The sequence below is a fragment of the Mustelus asterias genome, chromosome 21, assembly GCF_964213995.1.
Source record: "Mustelus asterias chromosome 21, sMusAst1.hap1.1, whole genome shotgun sequence".
NCBI lineage: Eukaryota > Metazoa > Chordata > Chondrichthyes > Carcharhiniformes > Triakidae > Mustelus > Mustelus asterias.
This window is the reverse complement of record NC_135821.1, coordinates 71,322,545-71,345,031: the sequence shown is the minus strand read 5'-3', so window position 1 is coordinate 71,345,031 and position 22,487 is coordinate 71,322,545. Positions and strand designations below refer to the sequence as shown.

General features: G+C 42.8%; 1 protein-coding gene across 2 annotated transcripts; it reads right to left on the bottom strand.

Moving 5' to 3' along the window:
• Window positions 1–411: 411 nt before the first annotated feature.
• LOC144508981 (transmembrane protein 200A-like) lies at window positions 412–20,311 on the bottom strand. 2 transcript variants are annotated; one of them, XM_078237200.1, is made up of 3 exons: window positions 19,920–20,060; window positions 10,948–11,024; window positions 412–2,486 (listed from the first exon to the last, which is right to left on the bottom strand). In XM_078237200.1, exons 2-3 carry the CDS (start codon window positions 10,958–10,960, stop codon window positions 1,126–1,128), a joined length of 1,374 nt encoding a protein of 457 aa, XP_078093326.1. In that variant the 5' UTR covers window positions 10,961–11,024; window positions 19,920–20,060; the 3' UTR covers window positions 412–1,125. The 2 variants fall into 2 exon arrangements, with proteins under 2 accessions (XP_078093326.1, XP_078093327.1); XM_078237201.1 differs by lacking the exon at window positions 10,948–11,024 and having other exon boundaries at window positions 19,920–20,311.
• Between the last annotated feature and the right edge of the window lie 2,176 nt (window positions 20,312–22,487).

Genomic DNA, 22,487 nt, shown 5'->3' with positions numbered 1-22,487 from the left:
ATGTCTTCGTAAAATGGCGTTTAGGAGTTCATTGAAGTTCATTCATTTTTATCATTTTTAATTTATAAGTTATAATTTTAGAATAAGTATTTTATAATATTGGCTGCAACAGGTTAAAATGATTGAGATGCAGTAGGAGCATAATCAGACTATATAGGAGGTAGAAATAATTGATTTTTAGTGGATGGAAAGTAGGAGGTTGGAGGTCAGTTTGGGGTCAAATAAGACACTCCGAGCGTGCACAATCTGGTTCAAGCTAGTTGTGATGTGGAGATGCCGGCGTTGGACTGGGGTAAACACAGTAAGAAGTTTAACAACACCAGGTTAAAGTCCAACAGGTTTATGACCTGTTGGACTTTAGCCTGGTGTTGTTAAACATCTCAAGCTAGTTGAGCAGCTCGGGGAGGGGGGGTTGGGGGGGAGCGGTCACAGGGCAACAAATGTTGGGGATAAAGTTTGGAGTGTTTGAGAGGTGCCAAATAGCACGGCTTCCAGGCTTCACCACTTGAGCTTGAGTGAGTAGTCAGAGAGCCGATTAATGTTTGAAGAGTCAAAGGGGATGGTAAGGTAAGTCTTGTCAGCATAAAGATAGGAGCTGACCCCATCCATATGGAATTTTTATTACGTGCTAATGAGGACTAAGAAAAGGAAGGAGTCCACTCTTGAAATGATCACATGGAAACAGGAAAAGAAATTTACTGGAGAAAAAGAGGTTCAGATTATATTGGAACAAGCATTAGGGATGCAGGGGAAAAATGTTCAGTTGAACAGAAGGTAGTGGAGTTCATTTGTTCGGAAGCCTCTGTTAGGGGGTCTCACAGAATCATTTCATACTCTCCGACAAATCAGAAATAGGTGACAGTTTTAACTGTCCAAGGGCCCGATGCTGTAATTGCTGACTCGAAGCCTAAAGTCTGCAGCGATAAACAGGCAGCTTATTACCCCCCAGCCAAATTACAACAAAAAAAAAACAAAACTGGGCCATTCATTTTGCAAATCGGTTGCTGTCAGTGAAGGAAATTTTTAATTGTTCCCAAATGGTGGCTTCACAGAAATAACCACCTGGATAAAATATTTGGAACCCACATTTCTAATCTTCCAATTTACAACTATCTTTGATTTTGTTCATTCTTTGGAGTTGCTGAACTCCTGAATGTTTTGTTCTTCATTCGCGTACTCGCGTTCAACCTGCTCAAGCAACCTGTCCACAGAATCCTCTCTGTTTTCCAGTTTCAGATACTTTTTGAGGTAACTGCAATCCAGACGTGGCCAGCTCCGATGCTTCTGCTCTCCTTTTTGTTCACTGAGTTTACTTGCATCCTTCCCGAGGTCAAATGACTTGGAGTAACCACACGTCGTGTGAAGTTGCATGTCTGAACCGTACACTTTCCTGGCGGTGCCTGGGGACAGCAACTTCCCAACTAACCTGGTGGAAAATGATTTACTGGGCAAGGAATAGTCCATGTGCACAACCCGAGTAGCATCATCAGCGCTGCGAATACTGTTAGACCGAACGTACCCATAGCTTTGTAACTGGCTTAGGTCTTCAGTGGAAACCATGACCAATTTTTGATCCAGTTCAATATCTTCCATCACAGCAGTAACATCAGGAGTGTCAATGATGCAGTTGTTGAGTTTAATAACTGGTAATATTACTGACATGGAAATTGAGGAGTCAGTGTCACAGCTCAAGGGGACGTTGAGGTTTCTTTCACTGGAATTGCAAGAGTCTGATTGTACACTATGAAGAGAGATGGACGGAGAAGGTCTTTTATGATGCAGCAATTGGGCAGTCATTTTATGTTTAACAGACCTGTGACAATCTGCCCATATATCTGTACTTTGAGGGCTTGCGTGACCATGTAATGCCCTGCAGAATTTTTCAGTGGCACAACACTGTTCTAAACATCTAAAATTGGTATCTGTGGAGGTAGGACTGGGACTGTGCACAACCTGTTTTGGTTCTTTATTCTCTCCATTACAAGCTTGGCTGGCCATAGAATAAATATTTCTCTGTGCTAAAAGTCTCGTTTCCCTGTCCCGGTTTTCCTGTAACACTGTGTTGGCACAGATGAATATGAATAATCCAAAACCCATGATCAGCGGTCCAATCAACTTCAACTTCTCATGCTTTGGCGTAGGGTGAGATGGTAGCCTTACCCTCACACGCTGAGTCACAACATTTGATTCACTAGAGTTTATTCCTTGGTGAGTCACCGATACCCAAGAATTGTGCTTATGTGGCCAGTAGCCAACAACTGCTATAGCGATCCCCACCGTGACGATAAACAGTCCTAATATAATGAAAAGCCCAGAAGGGGAACGCATTTTGATTTTTGCTTTGACATCTTTGTTATCTCTGGATCTGTCCTTTGGCTGTATTGCTCTAGCAGGTGAAGAAATATCTGGTTGGCCACTGAAGTTTTCTTGGCTCCTTATAGCTGGCTCTCCCACCATGGTCGTCATGTTGCCACGTTTTAATTTCACTTAAAATAAAAAAGGAGAGAAAAGTTACATTAAAACAGAAAAAAAACATGTCGACTAGAGATGTTGACTAGCATGCACACTTACAAATAACACATTTTAAAATGGAAGCTGGATGTTGTAATCACAAATACTCACTTATGCCAACCACAAAACAAGCATTGGAACACAACTGGAAGATAACACACATTGTCCATCGGAAAAAACAAGTTAAAAAATCTCTTAAAAGCAAAATGTGACTTTTAGTGAGAGAGAAAATGGAGGGAATGTAACGGGAAAATTAAGAAATACTGGACGAAACGTATAAATGTAAAATGAAAATGATCTGAAGGACTGAGCTCACAAACACATCTGTAATATTTTAGCAAAACATTGGAACACGGCACTCAAACAACTGGTTTAATTTAACACAGTAAAGACATCTTGACCAAGATCAGTTTTACAGAGCATCATAGGAGAGAGAGAAAGGACGCAGAGATTTGCTTGAGGGAATTCCAGAGTTTGGGACCTGGATGGCTGTCAATGATGGTGCAATGAAAATCAGGGATATGGAAGAGACCAGAAAACTGGTCTAACAGAGCTCTTGGAGAGTTGTGGGTCTGCAGGTGAATACAAAGACCAACATTACTGGTATCCAGGTTCGCTGACAATATGGGAATGTAAGCTGTGGGGAGGGTACAAAGAGATATAGGCAGGTTAAGTGAATAGGCAACAAAGTGGCAGATGGAGATATTACATGGAAATGTATGAAGTTATTAACTTTGATAATTTAAAAAACAATAAATTACAGAAGTTGTGTCATCCTAAAGACAGGAAGGGAAATATATATCTACATCAAATAGACAAAGGCTTTACCCTGATATACCTGACTGATACCAGAGAAATTTCTAGCTTTCAGAAAGCCAACAGGGATCTTGTTATCTCTAAAGAAGCGCTAATGCCCCATGGCTGCAGAAAATCAAATTCCAAAGAAATACACCAACACCCTTTACATTTTTAAGGCAGCGCTCTGGGCACGGACAGTGTACAGGAACAAGGGGGATCCCGACTCCCCTAGTAAACCTGTCAAGATTCCAGGCCTGGGAAAATATATCCTTTATCCAAAACGCAGGAGAAGTAGTGAGAGGTAAGTCACAGGACCTCCCCCAGGTGCTAGAACCTGTAACATTGCCGTGTGGAACTGAACTCAGGCAGCCTACCACTTTACCATCTAACAGGCAGCAGCAGAAAGTGTTCTGTCCAGGTTAATTGCCTGGCCCCCACCTACATTTGTACAGCTGCAAACGTCAGAACTCCATATCAGTGTCTATAAAGCGAATTCGTCTCTGCGCACCTTCCTCCATCGTGGAGACCTGGTTTCTGGGAAGATGGATCAACAGTTTCAGCCTGTCAACCTCTGAAAGAATTCACCATTGGACTTCTGATCCTGGACTCACATGAAACGCTAACTCTTATTTTCATTGTGCTCTTTGCCCTGAAGCCCCATCTTCCCGTTAAACCTCTTTTATTGAATGGATGCAAAAGGAGGGAACATTCTGAAACCTCTTCCCGCATTTTGTTTGTGTATAAAATAAACAATTCCTCTTATTTGACCGTGTCTCCAGTTTGTTGTCGAGTTATTAATAGCGGATTATTCAAAGGCTGGGGAAAATACACTAAGGGGGAAATAAAAAGAAAATCAAGAACACCTTTTCGTTTACAGACAGGAAGTGAAGGGAGAAATCAGAACTATTTCATTTCATTCCCTTCCTGTCTGGAACAAAGGTGTGAAACTTGATATAGAAAGAGAATTGGGTATACTTGTTAAAGAAACACAGAAGGTTAGTGTGCAGGTACCACAAGAAATTAGAAAGGTAAATGGTACATTGGCCTTTATCGTAAGGAGATCTGAGCAAATACAAGAATAAGGAAGTCTTGCTACAATTGTCCAGGGCTTTGGTGAGAACACACCTGGAATACCATGGGAGGTTTTGGTCTCCAAATACACTTACCTCGGAAACAGTACAGTGAAGGTTCATTGGATTGGTTCCTGGGGTGAGAGGGGCAAGCTATGAAGAGTGATCGGGTAAACTGAGCCTATGCTCTTCTTCATTTAGAAGGACCCCAGTGAAACATTCAAAACTCTGAAGGGATTTGGCAGGAAAGACACTGTGAGGTTGTTTCCCCTTTCTGGGGTATTTAGAACACAGGGGCACAATCTCAGGATAATCATTTGGACTGAGGGGAGGAGAAATTTCTTCACTCAGATCTTTGTACACCTTTGGAATTCTCTACCCAAGAGGGGGTGTGGAAGGTCCATCATTGAATATATTCAAGGTTGAAACAGATTTTTTTTACCCCATTGGGCTTCAGTGGATATGGAGAGCAGAAAGAAAGGTGCCGCTCAGGCAGAAGATCAGACATCATCGTATGAGTGGCAAAGAAGGATCATGGGACATACGGTCAACTCTTGCTCCTATTTCTTGTGAGATAGGGGGAAACCAGACAAGGATTTGAAAAAAATGGCGAGAATTTAAAAATCGTGGTATTGGTGGACTGCGAGTCAACGCAGTCAACAAGCACTGGAGATGATGGGTAAAAAGAATTTGGTAAGAGTTAGGTTAAAAGCAGCAGAAATGTTGGATAAGCTCAAGTGTACAGAGGGTGCAAAATGGGAGGTCAGCCAGGGGAAACAACTCCAGTGGCTTTGATACTGTTCAGTAATTGGCTGGGGCTGATGGCTTTCAGATGTAACAAAGTACACAACATCTTGCATTCTATGTGTACAAATAATAAAACTATTTGTCCCTTTAGGACGCTGTACATTGCAAACACATGGACCAATGGCTTTGTTTCGATTTTCTAAACCTGTAAAGTATACCAGCAGCTTTGAGCACGATTCGCAGAAGGCGTTCTGCAGATAGTTGCTAATGGTTACCCTTGGGCTGTTATTTTGGAAAGTATTTGGACAGTGTTTTAAAAGTGAAATTCACAGTATGCTAAACAGCTGTACTTGACCATAGATTAAACCTCCCTGGCTGCAAGGGAGAAAATGAGCAAATAATGATCAAGAAGTGTTCATAACAAAAATGCAGCCAAAATAATCATTAATAACTGCAATTAGTTACTGTGGGAGGAAAATGATTGCAGATGTGTATGGGAGCCCAAAACACTCTTTTCTATCCAAGGAAAAGTCCTCGCAGTAAAAAGTCACTCTTGTTTCGAAGTTGGAAACCGTGGTTTTAGAGGTCCACTTCTGCGCTGCCAGTGCATAGGGGGGAGCATAACCAGAACTCCACATTTCATCTATGGATATACAGACCACAGGCTGGGACACATGTGGTGTGCTCCCAGAGTGAGCCGGGGACTGGAAGCAGAATTTCTACCTCCTCAGCTTCTTCTGAGAAGAAAGAAATGCCATTCATGCCTCATTGTGTTGGCACGGTGGCACTGTGGTTAGCGCTGCTGCCTCACAGCTCCAGGGACCCGGGTTCGATTCCCAGCTTGGGTCACTGTCTGTGCGGAGTCTGCATGTTCTCTCTGTGTCGGTGTGGGTTTTCTCTGGGTGCTCCAGTTTCCTCCCACAGTCTGAAAGACGTGCTGGTTAGGTGAATTGGCCACGCTAAATTCTCCCTCCGTGTACCCGAACAGGCGCCGGAGTGTGGCGACTAGGGGATTTTCACAGTAACTTCATTGCAGTGTTAATGTAAACCTACTCATCACACTAATAAATAAACTCTCAGTAAAGTCTCCAAACTCTTGACAGCCAGTAAATCGCTTTGAAGTACGGGCACTATTTTAGGTAAACATGTGCAGCCATTTCGAGCAAAACAGGGCCCCACACATAGCTGAATGACTTGTTAGTCTTGGTCAAGCCTGGATTCTTTCCATTATCAACTAATTTCAAAGGCACAAATAAGTGCTTCTACCAGAGATTGGCAGCATCTGTGTAACTGTACACCAACAATAAATCATCCCCTTCAGCAAAAAGGAGGGGAAGTAGTTAAGTGGAAATAGGAGGAGGAAATTTAAATTTGCAGAAGTTAAAAGAGTGAGTTATAAACATCAAACTTTAGAAATGTCCCAAAGCACTGAACTGGGTTAGAAGTTGGTGTCATGCTAGTGAAAGCAGTGGGGCTCCCAGCACTGAGCTGGTTGACCAGTTAATCTGTTTTGGTTGAATATGAGATTACATACATGGGGTGGCACAGTGCTTAGCACTGCTGCCTCACAGAGCAAGGGACTCGGGTTCAATTCTCGGCTTGGATCACTGTCTCCCCGTGTCTGCAGGGGTTTCCTCCGGGTGCTCTAGTTTCCTCCCACACTCCAAAGATGTGCAGGTAAGATTGATTGGCCACGCTAAATTGCCCCTTAGTATCGGGGGGTTAGTAGGGTTATGGGGATAGGGCCTGGGTGGGATTGTAGTTCGTGCAGACTTGATGGGCCGAATGGCCTCCTTCTGCACTGCAGGGATTCTATGATTCTATGATAAAAGGAGACACAAAACCCTGAGAATTCCAATCCTTCTTGAAGTATTCAGACATATGGACAAGACTGATGTTCCTGTGGAATACTGAGGAAGTGCACTGTCGGAGGCAATGTCATCTTTCAGATGAAATATTAATCCGAAGCCCCTGATTGGGTGACGGTAAAAAGTCCCTCGGCACTACTACAGGGGAAAAAAATAATCAGGAAAGTTATCCCTGATGTTGAGTTAGTATTTATTCCTCAATTACCTAAAAGCAGTTTATCTGATTATCACATTGCTGTTTATGGGAATTTGCTGGACAGATATTGGCTGCTACATTACAACAGTGACTACGTTTCAGGAGTACTTCATTGGTTGAAAAGCACTGGTGGTCAGAAAAGGTGCTATATAAATGCAAGTCTTAGAGGGAGGCATGAGAACCTTTTCTCATGCCTCCTGACTTTGTTGTGTTATTGAGGTTAAAATACATCAAATAATTCCACAAAAGATTAGAGCGGCACTTACTGACCTAATGAACATTTCATTCAATTTTAAGTTATAGAATTATAGAATCCCTACAGTGCAGAAGGAGGCCATTCAGCCCATCGAGCCTGCACCGGCAACAATCCCACCCAGGCTCTATCCCTGTAACCCCACATATTTACGCTGCTAATCCCCCTAACCCCCTAATCGTGGGACACCAAGGGGCCAATTTACCATGGCCAATCCACCTAACCTTTATATGTCAAGAGACAGCCTGATATGAGACATCATGTTGATTGTCAATGGAATCAACTTAGCAATGAAGTAATGCGCCTCAACATCAGCTGATTAACTAATTCATGTTTCTCTGAAAGTGTGTGCGAATCCTAACCTTTCAAATATTAAACAAGCCAATATCTCTCAATGTGAAAAAGCAAACATACATAGACAAGTAATTAATTATGGACAAATACCACAATATTGTTTTTTAACTTACAACAGCTGGACCCAGAGTGAATCACTGAAGTAGGCCATTCAGCCCATCGAGTCTGCACCGACTTTCCGACAGAGCATGTTATCCGGCCCACCCCTACCCTATCCCCATAACCCCACACATTTACCCTACTAATCCCCCTAACCTACACATCTTGGGACACTAAGGGCCAATTTACCATGGCCAATCCACCAAACCTGCACATCTTTGGAGCGTGGGCAGAAACCCACACAGACACAGGGAGAACATTTCGGATGTTCCATTCCAGTTCCTCCACAAGGCAGAGTGAACCGCAAAACTGATTATAACAACTGCACACACCCAACTCAAAAACAGACCCCCCCCCCCGCCCCATTTGTACCTCTGTCCTAATCAACATCACAACTTATGTATAACATGACAGAGCAGGTTGGAATTTTAACAAACAGTCCAGTAAGATACGCTCTACGCTGTATGAAATTAATGCATTTTAAAGAGGCTTTGCAGTAAAGGTGCAGGTTCACAAAACGGCGAGTGCTGACTCAAGATACGGTCCGAGAACCTCCACACAGACAGACAGTCACCCGAGGCTGGAATTGAACCCGGGTCCCTAGCGTTGTGAGGCAGCAGTGCTAATCACTGTGCCACCCACTGATAGAAATGTGGAGCACAAACATTGTTAAGATTTTAAAAGTTTCACTGAAAGTTAAAGCTTCACAAAGCCAGAAGCTCATTTTGCAAAGGTCATCAGATGGTGGGATGCCACGCACCATTTCTCAGGCAATCAACACAAAACATTATCTTCATTTAAATTATTAATTAATATTATTATTAATAATATTAAGTGGTCTTCATTTCATGACACATGGATTGCCTCTACAACAAATGTAGTCAAAGGATATCTCTTTCAAAGGACGAGTGTCCTAGGAGACATGTCATCATAGCTGATGACTGGGAAAATATATTTCGCACCATCATTTATTGAATATTTATTTTGGTTTTACATGGTCATTTTGTTTCATGTTCCCTCCATAACCCAAGTTATGCCAAGGGTGGTACCAGCCAGTTGTTGGACTGAGGTGTTGGTATGTGATAAAGAAAGAGTTAAGAGTCCAAATGGAAAAAAAACTGTAAATGTTTGTTGCTTTAAATGTTCCGAACTGAATCTTCCACCGACTCAGATTCTGATGTGCAATACCACCTTGCTAATAGAATATTCTAAAATCTAGATTAAATATTTAAAGTGCTTGGGACCAAATGAAGGGTGTTGCCAAAGGTTAAAGACATCAATTATAGGCAAGTTATACTGTGCATTTTATATTAATACAAATGTTCCTGGATTATAACTAAATAGTAGAAATCATTTTTCCTAGAAAAGGAAATCTTTAGGATTTTCCAAATTAAGGCCCAAATTAGAGGTTTTTTACATTCAGAAATTGTAGGATTTTCTCAGACAGAGAAACAAGTTTAATATTAATTAGCACCGCCCAAAGCAAAGGCAGAACCCTGAAAATTCTTCATTCTAGAAATGAAATCTTTGCTTTGTGGGAAATAATTGAAAAAAGATAATTAGTCAGTTGTATAGTTTGCTTATTATATTTGCAGTTGATATTGTACTCTACAATAGCAGCTAAATTGTGTGTGTTATATTTCCAGTTAATTATATGTAAATACATTATAGGTTGAGTATCTTTTATCCAAAACCCTTGAGGGCGTTCTGCTATTTGAATATTTTTAGTTTTTGGATGTGTACACAGTAGGCCTAAATATGTGTGCATTACAAAAACCTAAGCCTTGTCTACCTGTAGTCTGACATAAATAAAATGGCTTCAAAAGCAAGATGTATCACTAAATAATAAAAAGTGTTCCCTCGCCACCCATGGCACCACCTGCGATTCAGCGATCTGCACAATTTTAAACTTCTTGTGCAACAGTCAAGAAATTTCAACTGCTTCAAGTCTCTTTATGGCTTCAGCCCATCCAATCTCCACACCATCCTCTGGCTTTATATTGCCCTTTCCCTGACTCCAACTTCATGAGTGTTTCCCCCTCCCTTTGCCCAACCATTCACACCAAAACTTTCAGCTGGCTGGCATATACTCCCTGTAATTCCTCCTCTTGCTACTCAGTCCGCACTAGCTTCCCCCACCATTTTTCATTCCTGCCTCTGTAAACCTGAGGTCATCCAAAACTCAGTCACCTGTGTCTTAAGTCGACTCTGAGCTGGCTTCCGGTCAAGCAATGCAACAACCTTCTTTTCAAAATCCCTCCAAGGTCTTACCCCTTCCCGTCTCTGGAATTTCCTTCAACCCCACATCCTCCGAGATATCTGTACTCCTTTAATTCTGGCCTCTTGAATGTTTTACTCCTGTTTGCCAGTTGCTGAAGGAAAAAAAGTAGTGCCTGTCTTTCACTTGGAATAGATTCAAGATTACAAGTATATACCCTCCTGAATCCACTCTGTTCCCATGTCAGTCAATGTTTCTGTATATATGCTCATAAGTAACCACCCAATGTCTATCAGCTGTTGTACTTAACTTCAGCCAATACAATTAACATTGAACATTCCCGATTTTAATTGCTGAACCATTAGTGGCTGGGCCTGTAGCTGCCACGGCCTCAGCTCTGTAATTCCCTTTCTCTCTTTCCTCTTTTAAAACTCTCCTTAAAACCTATGCTTTGGTCATTTTCTTTACTATCTCCTTTTATGACTCAGTAAAAAAAAATATTTTATAATGCTCCTGTGAAGTGTCTTGGGACATTTTATTATGTTAAAAGCATGATATCAGTGCAATGTGTCATTGAAATTTGTCATCAACGGTTTTTGGTCATTTGCTGATTTCTCCTTTCCTGTTTGTTTCCCACAAATCTTTTGGCAATGCCTGGGAATTTTTTTTTCCCAAAGTAAAGGAAAGTTGTCATTGCTGCTGTTGATAAGAACCAGCGTGGGAACATCTGTGAAACCACAGAGAAAAATATTTCGATGACAACCTCAGATTATAGCACTGATAATTACGCTTCAAAAGCAGTACCAATGTGACAAATGAAAAATCATACTTACATTTTAATGCCATGCCAAATAGTTCTTGTGTGACACTCTCAACTCATTCCTATCACGTTCAAAATAATTCTGGAGATCTAAGCCAAATTTGGAAGAGCAAATAGTTGCGTTGCTGAGTTTTTTTTGTCAGGCTCAACAATATAAGATCAGCCAGCAGTGATCAACGCTTCGACATACATTTAAAATCTGTGTACATTTCTTTTTAACCATTTTCCTTATAAGTATTCAGAATGGGACCTCCCCATGTAAACCTGTTACACTGTCATTAGTCTATCCTGTCAGTGGGGATACTGCAATGTCAATAATGGCTAAAGGATATGGTTATACAAGGACAAGTTGCTTAGACTGTTTTCAATTGAAATGATACAGTTCATAATGGAAGTAAAAAATAAATGATTCTATGATTCAATTATCTTCCGCCATCCAACCTAACTTCAGGTGAAGACTACAAATGCTCGTGCCTCCCCATATGAAATCTTGCTGCTGTTTACGCCGACAGGATCTTACAGTCCTGCCAACAACTCCCCGCCCGCCCCCCCCCCCCCCAAACCAACCCCATAAGTTCAAGGTGAGGGGCAGGAGGTTTAGTGGGGGGATGTGGGGAAAATCTTTTTTACCCAGAGGGTGGTGACAGTCTGGAATGCGCTGCCTGGGAGGGTGGTAGAGGCGGGTTGCCTCGCATCCTTTAAAAAGTATCTGGATGAGCACTTGGCACGTCATTACATTCAAGGTATGAGCCAAGTGCTTGCGTGTCCGTGCAGACTCAGTGGGTCTCTTCTGCACTGTTTGATTCTATGATTCAAAGCACTTTATAACTAATAAAGTACCTTTGAACTGTAGTCAGTTGTAAAATAGGAAAGGCAGAAGCTAATATCCACACAGCAAATCCCACAAACAGCAATATGATAACAGCCAAATAATTTGTTTTTTGTGACATTGATTAAGGGATAAACATTGACCAGGACACCGGGAATAACACTCCTCCTCTTCTCTGAAATAGTCCTGGAATCTATTATGTTGACTCAAAATATTACATTTTATAATGTAATGATTGAGTAGCTATTAAGGACCACAAATTATAACATAAGGATACCAACTGTGTAAAATGTTATCGGAAAAAGGAATCTGAGTGACTCACAAAGCTTTTGCTGCTTATATTTGTCACCATGTCCGGTTGTCTATCACATTTTTCTTGTATTACGTTAATGAAAACTATTTTTGCAAGTTGGTGGAACTGCCTCACAGCATGCTAGTGGCATTAACATTTAAAATGCAGCTTCCAAAGGCCGTGTTATCTCATGGACTTGCTTTCTTGGGGGAAAAAAAACAGGAAGCTGAACTATTTTTGTTTTGATTCCTACGGAGTCAGGCATATGTTGAAAATCCTCCTGCACATTCCACATTTAGGTTGCTCTCAGTTGCAGGAGATGCATGGTGAGAATTTAACAACATAAAATGAATAATTCAATTTCCTCCTTTTCACCATTCTTTCTTTCTCGAACCTAATTCCACTTTTAGATTGCGTACATTCCACTCACAGACAGTGTAAATGCTAAGGGGGGCAAAGAAGAGGAGAAACATATTAAGGGCCTTTTGGATCTAAGGTTAAGCTACATGGAGACAGTACTTGAAGATGCCATCATAGAAAGATGATTGGCACATAAACTGGAATCCATTTTCAATGAAGCTTTCTGATAGAAGCCATCAGGCTTCCACAGAAATTAAAAGCTATTTATTTGATTTTATTGAGTCTTTGGAGGGTTAAAATTGGATTTTATTGCAGAATTTTATGAAAGTGATGGGGAATGAAACATTTTTCAGATTTTGCGCACAGTTCATTCATGACTTGTGTGCAGAACCAATTGGAACTTTCTGCCCTGCTTCGACCTCAGAACAGCAGCTCTCCTGCACGAGAAAGAATGCCTGTTTCTGCACACCAACCAACTTTGTGATCGTTCTGAGAAATATTAATCAATCCGGACAAATTATAGACTGCTTTTTGACCAAGGGTCACCTTTCCTAATATCTCCCCTATGTAGCTGGTGTCAAATTTTGGTTGGTGATTGGTGCTCCAACATCGGTAGGATGTTTTACTGGGATTGTGATGCATTTTCTACATTACAACAGTTTGGAATACAAACTGCCCAAGCTCATTTCACTCAAGGCAATATGCCAACAAGGGAAGGAGAATGTTACTCCACCAGCCTTATCTAAATTGCAATGATACATCAGGGCTTCAACTACTATATTTACATTGGTGCCAGGTTAGCAATAATGAATTCAACTTCCTTATCTGTACTGGTCTCAAATCGGAACTAGACAAGAATTGGAGGTTTATCACTAGTGCCAGTGAAACAGTGTTAGAAAAACTCCAACAAGACAATCTGGAAATGAAAATTTAAAGTTATTGCAGTAAAATATCCAAGAGTTTTTCACGTTACTTTTATAAAAGTTCCTTTGGCAATGACCACAATTTTTACTGTCACCAATGTACAGCCTAGTCTCACATTTAATACCAAGTCGCACTTCATTTGTTGGAGTAACGTTACATATTTTATGGTGGTAGCAAATCTTCACATTGATACATATATGCAACTTAAATGATTTCTAACACAGCTCTTCAATACAAGTCATGGAGTCATCAGGTTTTACAAAACAGAAAGAGGTCCTTTGGCCCATTGTGCCTGTGCCGGCCATAAAGCATCTATCTATTCTAATCCCATGTTCCAGCACTTGGTCCAGTAGCTTTTGGATGTGTCAATCTCCTGTGGTATTTCAGTCTACTTCAGATATTTTACTGTACATTTTGTATCACACCTGGAGTATCAGTTACAGATGAGACGGAGATTAGCAGAATTCTACACAATCTGAGATCCTGAGTTGTCTAATGAGGAGAAATTGAGAAGATTGAGCCTGCATTCTCTGGAGATTAGAACACTGAGGGGTGGTCTCATAGCAACAAATAAAATTGTCCTTTGACTTGACAGGGTAAATACTGAGAGGATGATTTCCCTAACTGGAGAATCTAGAACGAGGTGTCACAGGTAGGTACGGGATCAGCCATTTAGGACTGAGATAAGGAGAAAATTATTCACTAAAAATCTCAAAACGCACAACCCCAGACTTGTGAGAAGTTATAGCTCATGGAATAGTTGGGGCAGTAGCAACAAAATTGGATACAAAATTGGCTGAGTAATCGGAAGCAGAGAGTAATGGTCAATGGATTCTTTTTGGGTTGGAGCAAGGTTTGGTAGTGGTGTTCCCCAGGGGTCATTTTTGGGCCCCTTGTTTTTCCTGATATATATTAAAGATCTGAACCTTGGTGTGCGGGGGACAATATCAAAGTTTGTGGATGATATAAAACTTGTAAATGTTGTAAACTGTGAGGAGACTGTAGAACTTGAAAAGGACATAGACAAGTTGGTAAAATGGGCAGACAAGTGCAGAGTCGTACAAGATGATTCATTTTCATGAGAAGAACACGGAGAGACAACTTAAAATATAGGGGACAACTCTAAAGGGTATACAGGAACGGAGGAATCTGGGTGAATATGTGCATAGATCATTGAAGGTGGCAGGACAGATGAAGAGGGCAGTTAATAAAACATACAGTATCTTTGACTTAATAATAGGGGCATAGAGTACAAGAGCAAGGAGGTTATGCTGAACTTATATAGGACACTAGTTAGATCTCAGCTAGAGAATTGTGTACAGTTCTGGGTGCCACACTGTAGGAAGGATGTGAACATATTGGAGAGAGTGCAGAAGAGGTTTATAAAATAGTCTCAGGGATGAGAAAGTTCAGTAATGATGATAGATTGGAGTAGTTGAGACTGTTCTCCTTGGAGAGAACAAGGCTAAGTGGAGATTTGATAGAGATGTTCAAAATCATGAGGGGGCTGGACAGAGTAGATAAGCAGAAAATTGTTCCAGCTTGTAAAAGAATTGAGGGCACAGATTTAAAGTGATTTGCAAAAGAAACAAATGCAATTTGAGAAAAAACTTTTTCCACACAGCAAATAGTTGGGGTCTGTAACGTTCCGCCTGGAAGTGTGGTGGAGGCAGGTTCAATCAAGGCATTCAAGAGGGCATTGGATGATTATTTGAATAGAAACAATGTGTGCAGGGGTACGGGGAAAAGGCAGGAGAATGGCACTAAATCATGATGTTGGTTTGAAGAGCGGATGTAGACGCGATGGGCCAAATGGCCTCTTTCTGCGCTGTAACAAATCTGATTCTGAAGACGCTCAGTGGTTGAAATTGACAAATCTTTGGCACTAAAGGAATCAAAGGTTCTGGGGCGAGGGCAGGAAATTGGGTTGTGGCAGAAGGTTAGCCACAATTTTACTAAGGCTCGAGTAATCATATGGTACATTTCTTGCTCCTATTTCTGATACAGAACTCGGCATTGATAATGTAACTAATTGAACTATTTTGCCTTTATATGGAACTACACAAGGTGTTTAGAGTTTTTTTAAAATACACATAGGTAAGGGCCAACGTTTACAGAGTAGGTTAATTAGCCCCTGAAGGCTGTCCTGCCAATGAATTAGATAATGGCTGATCTGAACTTCAACACCATTTACCAGCCTTTCTCCCACATCCAGCCACTTTTAATCAATAAAATCTATTGATCTTGGGCTTGAAAATGTCAACTGACCCCCAGCATCCAGAGTCTTTGAGATCCAGGTTTGCGCTGCTCTCTGTATAGAACGGTACTTCCTCATTTCATTCCTGATTAGCTTAGTTCTAATTTTAAGATGATGCCCTCTAGTTTTGGATTTTGTTTTATTCAATCGTGGGACTCGCTGGCTCGGCCAGCATTTATTGCCCATCCCTAGTTACCCTTGAGAAGGTGATGGTCAGCTGCCTTCTTGAATCGCTGCAGACCACGTGCTGTGGGTTGACCCACAATGTGGAGATGCCGGCATTGGACTGGGGTAAACACAGTAAGAAGTTTAACAACACCAGGTTAAAGTCCAACAGGTTTATTTGGTAGCAAATGGCATTTGCTACCAAATAAACCTGTTGGACTTTAACCTGGTGTTGTTAAAACTCTTACTGTGTTGACCCACAATGCCATTAGAGAGGAAATTCCAGGATTTTGACCCAGCGACAGTGAAGGAACGGCAATATATTTCCAGGTCACTATGGGGAGTGGCTTAAAGGAGAACTTGCAGGTGGTGGTGTTCCCAGGTATCTGCTGCTCTTGTCCTTCTTGATGGAAGTGGTTGTGAGTTTGGAAGGTGCTGTCTAAGGATCTTTGGTGAATTGCTGCAGTGCATCTTGTAGATAGTACACACTGCTGCTACTGAGCGTCGGTGGTGAAGGGAATGGATATTTGTGGATGTGGTGCCAATCAAGCGGGCTGCTTTGTCCAGAATGATGTCAAGCTTCTTGAGTGTTGTTGGAGCTGCACCAATCCAGGCAAGTGTGGAGTATTCCATCACACTCCTAACTTGTGCCTTGCAGATAGTGGATAGGTTCTGGGGAGTCAGGAGGTGAGTTACCACAGTATTCGTGGCCTCTGATCTGCTCTTGTAGCCAGTGTTTTTATGTGGCAAGTCCAGTTGAGTTTCTGGTCAATGGTAACCCCAAGGATGTTGACAGTGGGGGATTCAGTGATGGTTACACCATTGAATGTTATGGGGCGGTGGTTAGATTGTCTTTTATTGGTGATGGTCATTGCCTGGCATTTCTGTGGAGCGAATGTTACTGCCACTTGTCAGCCCAAGCCTGGATATTTTCCAGATAAGGTTTCCCACCAGAGGAACTAGTTTATCTGTGTCTGGAAACCTTATCTGGTCAAAGTCCCACATGGCAGGTTGGTTAAGAAGGTTAAGGCTCATGGGATACAAGGAGAAGTGGCTAGATGGGTGGAGAACTGGCTTGGCCATAGGAGACAGAGGGTAGTGGTCGAAGGGTCTTTTTCTGGCTGGAGGTCTGTGACCAGTGGTGTTCCGCAGGGCTCTGTACTGGGACCTCTGCTATTTGTGATATATATAAATGATTTGGAAGAAGGTGTAACTGGTGTAATCAGCAAGTTTGCGGATGACACGAAGATGGCTGGAATTGCGGATAGCGAAGAGCATTGTCGGGCAATACAGCAGGATATAGATAGGCTGGAAAATTGGGCGGAGAGGTGGCAGATGGAATTTAATCCGGATAAATGCGAAGTGATGCATTTTGGAAGAAATAATGTCGGGAGGAGTTATACAATAAATGGCAGAGTCATCAGGAGTATAGAAACACAGAGGGACCTAGGTGTGCAAGTCCACAAATCCTTGAAGGTGGCAACACAGGTGGAGAAGGTGGTGAAGAAGGCATATGGTATGCTTGCCTTTATAGGACGGGGTATAGAGTATAAAAGCTGGAGTCTGATGATGCAGCTGTATAGAACGCTGGTTAGGCCGCATTTGGAGTACTGCGTCCAGTTCTGGTCGCCGCACTACCAGAAGGACGTGGAGGCATTGGAGAGAGTGCAGAGAAGGTTTACCAGGATGTTGCCTGGTATGGAGGGTCTTAGCTATGAGGAGAGATTGGGTAGACTGGGGTTGTTCTCCTTGGAAAGACGGAGAATGAGGGGAGATCTAATAGAGGTATACAAGATTATGAAGGGTATAGATAGGGTGAACAGTGGGAAGCTTTTTCCCAGGTCGGAGATGACGATCACGAGGGGTCACGGGCTCAAGCTGAGATGGGCGAAGTATAACTCAGACATCAGAGGGACGTTTTTTACACAGAGGGTGGTGGGGGCCTGGAATGCGCTGCCAAGTAGGGTGGTGGAGGCGGGCACGCTGACATCGTTTAAGACTTACCTGGATAGTCACATGAGCAGCCTGGGAATGGAGGGATACAAACGATTGGTCTAGTTGGACCAAGGAGCGGCACAGGCTTGGAGGGTCGAAGGGCCTGTTTCCTGTGCTGTACTGTTCTTTGTTCTTTGTTCTTTGTTCTTAGGTCACCCCTCAACTGTCTGAAGCAGTTTTTTTCAAAGTGGGGGTCATGACCTGCAGGTGAGTCGTGGGATGTTAAAGAATGGGTCGCCAAAAATGATCCTCAAAGATTTCCTGACCTTTTCCGCCCCCCCCCCCCCCCCCACCCCCCAATTTTTTCTCTGGGCAAGTTCTTGTTACAGTACCATGTATGACCACATGAGGCAGAATAAACAGAACAGCACACCCTGTACATGCACTTGGTGCCAGGTGTCATGTACGTACATGCACTTGGCACCAATTCCCTTTCTGGGAAGCCGACATGAATCCTTTTGTTCTATGAAAGAGAGGGCCAGAGACAAGTGTTAGTGAGCGTGTTGTGGATCGCAAGGGACAGCCATTTGGTAAAAGTGGGTCACCAGAAAAAATGCTCGAAAAACATTGGTCTAAACAAAGGGAATTAAAGTTATTTTTATGCAAGCTGTACTCGGAATCTACTCTTTTAAGCCCCTATCATTCCGGTGAATCTGCACCATTACCCCACTAAAGACAAATTTTCTGATGTTTGGCAGACACCAAATGCAGATGGATTCTGGCCGCAGCTGCCCCTTATTCACTGTGCAGGTAACCTCCTCAAAAAACTCAAGGCTTTTCAGACATGACCGATCTTTCACAAGTGGTCACTGATTCTCTGCTCAGTTCACATTTGTCCCAGTGCTCAGTAACTCTGTCTCTGATACCAGGTCCCCATGATGGTGTGTTACAGGTCACTCAGCGAGTCCAGGTTGCTGTGGCAACCTGCACGTTTACATACATGTTGCAGTCTGGAGCTTGGGATGGTGATGGGAGAGGCTCCAACTTCCTCTCCATCACATGGGTAACAAGGAATAAGATGCCAGTAACTTTTGCAAAATTGACATTAAACTGACAGGTCCCTGGTTCCATTGATTTCCCTTTCTTCTTAAATAATGGAGTGACTTTTTCAATTCTGCAACCCAAAGGCACAATTCGGAAATCTGGCTGGGGAGGGGGCTTTGGAAAATTGAGCATCTTCATTTTTTTCCACCTACCTCTTTCAACACCCAGGGGCGGGGGGGGGGGGGGGGGACCATCATGTCTGGGAGATTTGTTGATCTTGGGTCTCTTTGTGGATTTAAAGGAAGTTTTTTTTAAATGCGGAAAACAAAGTTCCTTCCCAATTTTAGACTCTCTTGTGCCACCTTTATTGTCTGGCTCCCACCCACCCTCCTGTTCACTCTCTCTTTCAAATGTACAGGATTTATAGAAACATTAACAGCATCAAAGCTTAACAGCGAAAGCAACAGTCCGGGAAAAAAAATCCAAATTGTGCTCAGGCAACACCCAAGGGTGGATTTTGGAGGCCTGATATTGGAGGAGACTGATTGGGAGAGAAGGAATAGCACAGTATACACGTCTTTGATAAAGAATGTGCTAAGAGGGGGAGGCGGTTGTGACAATTCTTCATGCCAGAACATTGGAGATGTGGGGAATGGAAGAAGCATTTAAAGGTGGCAGATTGGGAGATTCCCTGCCGATCACATCACCAGTGATAAAATGCAGACAAGCAAGGTTGGGATAAAATGAAGTTGAAGGCTCGAGATGAAAGAACCAGGCCACACATTGAGCGAGACAAAACAATAGCCAGCTTTGTGTAAGGTGCTGTCTTAGCGTGAATTGAAAGGAATTTCACTCCGACAGAGAACAATTTACCATTTCCCATTCAAATTCGACTTTGAATTTTAAGCCAACGAGGCTGGCGATTATAGTCAGACAAAAGGAATTAAATAATTGAAGTGTAAATTACTCCGTCGATGCAGGTTTAATTTGATCAGTCTTCTCTGAGCCCAGTTATGTTAAATGAAAAATGCCATCATAAACTTTCTGCCGGACAGTTAAGCTCGGTCATTCTGCGTTTTCAGAGGTTCCTTTTTTTTCAGGCACTGTCATTAAACTTGGCCATCGCCACACTCGATATTGAAATGAAGGCAGGAGCAGGATAGGGTGAGAAACTCTTACCTCCTCTCTGGGTGGATGTTATTCTCTGATTGCCCCTCGGGTGGTTGGAGACTCGGGCTGACCGTTTCTCTGGCGATCGCTTTTACACCTCTCGTCATTTCCAATTAATTCCCTGGTGGTTTTAATTCGCACATCCCAGGCTCCAGAGTAACACACCCCCCCCCCCCCCCCCCACCCACACCTTGGACGCTGCCTCACGAAACAGAATTCTTGCCGCCCGCGGCGAGGGAAATTAACTCGACAGGAAACTGACACCCCGGCGGGACTGCCAGTCCTAGCGTGGAGGCAACCAGAACAAGGGGCAATGAAAGGGAGAGAGGGGAGGGAGAGAGGGGGAGGGGGCTGAAACTGCCTCTGACCCAATAATCCCGATCCCCACTTCCCCTTTCTGTATCCTAACAAGCCCCTTTCTAAACTGAGCGTCAACACCGCCCCCAACTTTCTTTTGTATGTAACGCCTCCACTCAGTATATCACCCATTTACAGCACATTCCTTCATTACTGCCTGTAACACACACACGATTTACAGCGTTGGGTTGTTTTTTCCCCGCCTACAAGTTTTCTTTCCCCCCCCTCCAGTGAGATGGGTGAACACACACATTCGGTTAATACTGCACTCCTCGTGTAACTTTATTTCCTTTTTTTTTCCTTTTAAAAAGAGCAGCAGCTTTTTAAAAAAAAACTTGCTTACAGTTTTCTCATTTAAATACTGGTGGATCTCCTATGCCGTGGCTGAGGAGGAATTTGTGTGATATTCAACTGGGGCCAAGTTAGTCACCGCGTCTGACCTCCAAACCAGTGACCACCATCAACAACAACTTATTTATATAGCACCTTTACGGGGTGGGGGGGGGAGGGGGGAGGGAGAGAACCTGCTCCCAATGAGCTTTCACCGAACCTTTGTAAAGTCAAACATAACTAATTGGCTGGGGACCATGTGTAGTGTGTCAAAATTCGCAGAAGACACTAAAATGAGTGGCAGAGCAAAGTGTGCAGGGGATGCTGAAATTCTGCAAAGGGATATAGATAGTCTAAGTGAGTGGGCGAGGGTCTGACAGATGGAGTACAATGTTGGTAAATGTGAGCTCATCCATTTTGGTAGGAATAACAGCAAAATGGAACTATTATTTAAATAGTAAAAAATTGCAGCATGCTGCTGTGCAGAGGGACCTGGGTGTCCTTGCGCAAGAATCACAAGGAGTTGGTTTGCAGGTAACAGAACATAGAACAGTACAGCACAGAACAGGCCCTTCGGCCCACGATGTTGTGCCGAGCTTTATCTGAAACCAAGATCAAGCTATCCCACTCCCTACCATCCTGGTGTGCTCCATGTGCCTATCCAATAACCGCTTAAATGTTCCTAAAGTGTCTGACTCCACTATCACTGCAGGCAGTCCATTCCACACCCCAACCACTCTCTGCGTAAAGAACCTACCTCTGATATCCTTCCTATATCTCCCACCATGAACCCTATAGTTATGCCCCCTTGTAATAGCTCCATCCACCCGAGGAAATAGTCTTTAAATCTTAATTAAGTAATTGCCTGCAAGTAATTAAGGCAAATGGAATTTTGTCCTTCATTGCGAAAGGGATGGAGTTTAAAAACAGCGAGGTTATGTTGCAGCTGTGTAAGGTGCTGATGAGGCCACACCTGGAGTACTGTGTACAGTTTTGGTCTCCTTACTTGAGAAAGGATATATTGGCACTGGGGGGAGCATGCAGAGGAGATTCACTAGGTTGATTCCGGAGTCGAGAGGGTTGGCTTATGAGGAGAGACTGAGCAGACTGGGGCTATACTCATTGGAATTCAGAAGAATGAGGGGAGATCTTATAGAAAGATATAAGATTATGAAGGGAATAGATAAGATAGAAGCAGGGAAGTTGTTTCCACTGGCGGGTGAAACTAGAACTAGGAGCAGATTTAGGACTGAGTTGAGGAGGAACTTCTTCACACAAAGGGTTGTGAATCTGTGGAATTCCCTGCCCAGTGAAGCAGTGAGGCTACCTCATTGAATGTTTTTAAGGCAAGGATAGATAAATTTTTGAACAGTAAAGGAATTAGGGGTTATGGTGAGCGGGCAGGCAAGAGGAGCTAAGTCCACGAAAAGATCAGCCATGATCTTATTGAATGGCGGAGCAGGCCCAAGGGGCCAGATGGCCTACTCCTGCTCCTAGTTCTTATGACCGTCCTGAGCATCTGGAAGGTGCAAAGATCAAAGTAATAGTCAGTCAGTGACAACTTCTGTCTTGCAGAGCGGGGGACATTTGGTAAACGCTTCTCGGCCTTTTTGCTAAGATCAAGTGTAGTTTCGCTATGCTGTATTTGGTTGAAGTCATGAGGTTACATTGAGGCTTCATTTGAAGCAATTTTTAAAAGCGGCATCTAGGCCTTTTGGCTAAGAGGCAAATGAGATCAAGCCTTGGAGGAGATGCAATGCCTGCTCCAATCAGCTTGGATCATGTAAGTTCAAGTCCAAGACAGGAAGAGGCTTGCCTGTCTTGTCAGCTTGGATCTGGAATGTCTCACTTGTTGAGATTTTGAATTGGATTTTGATTGGATTGAATCAG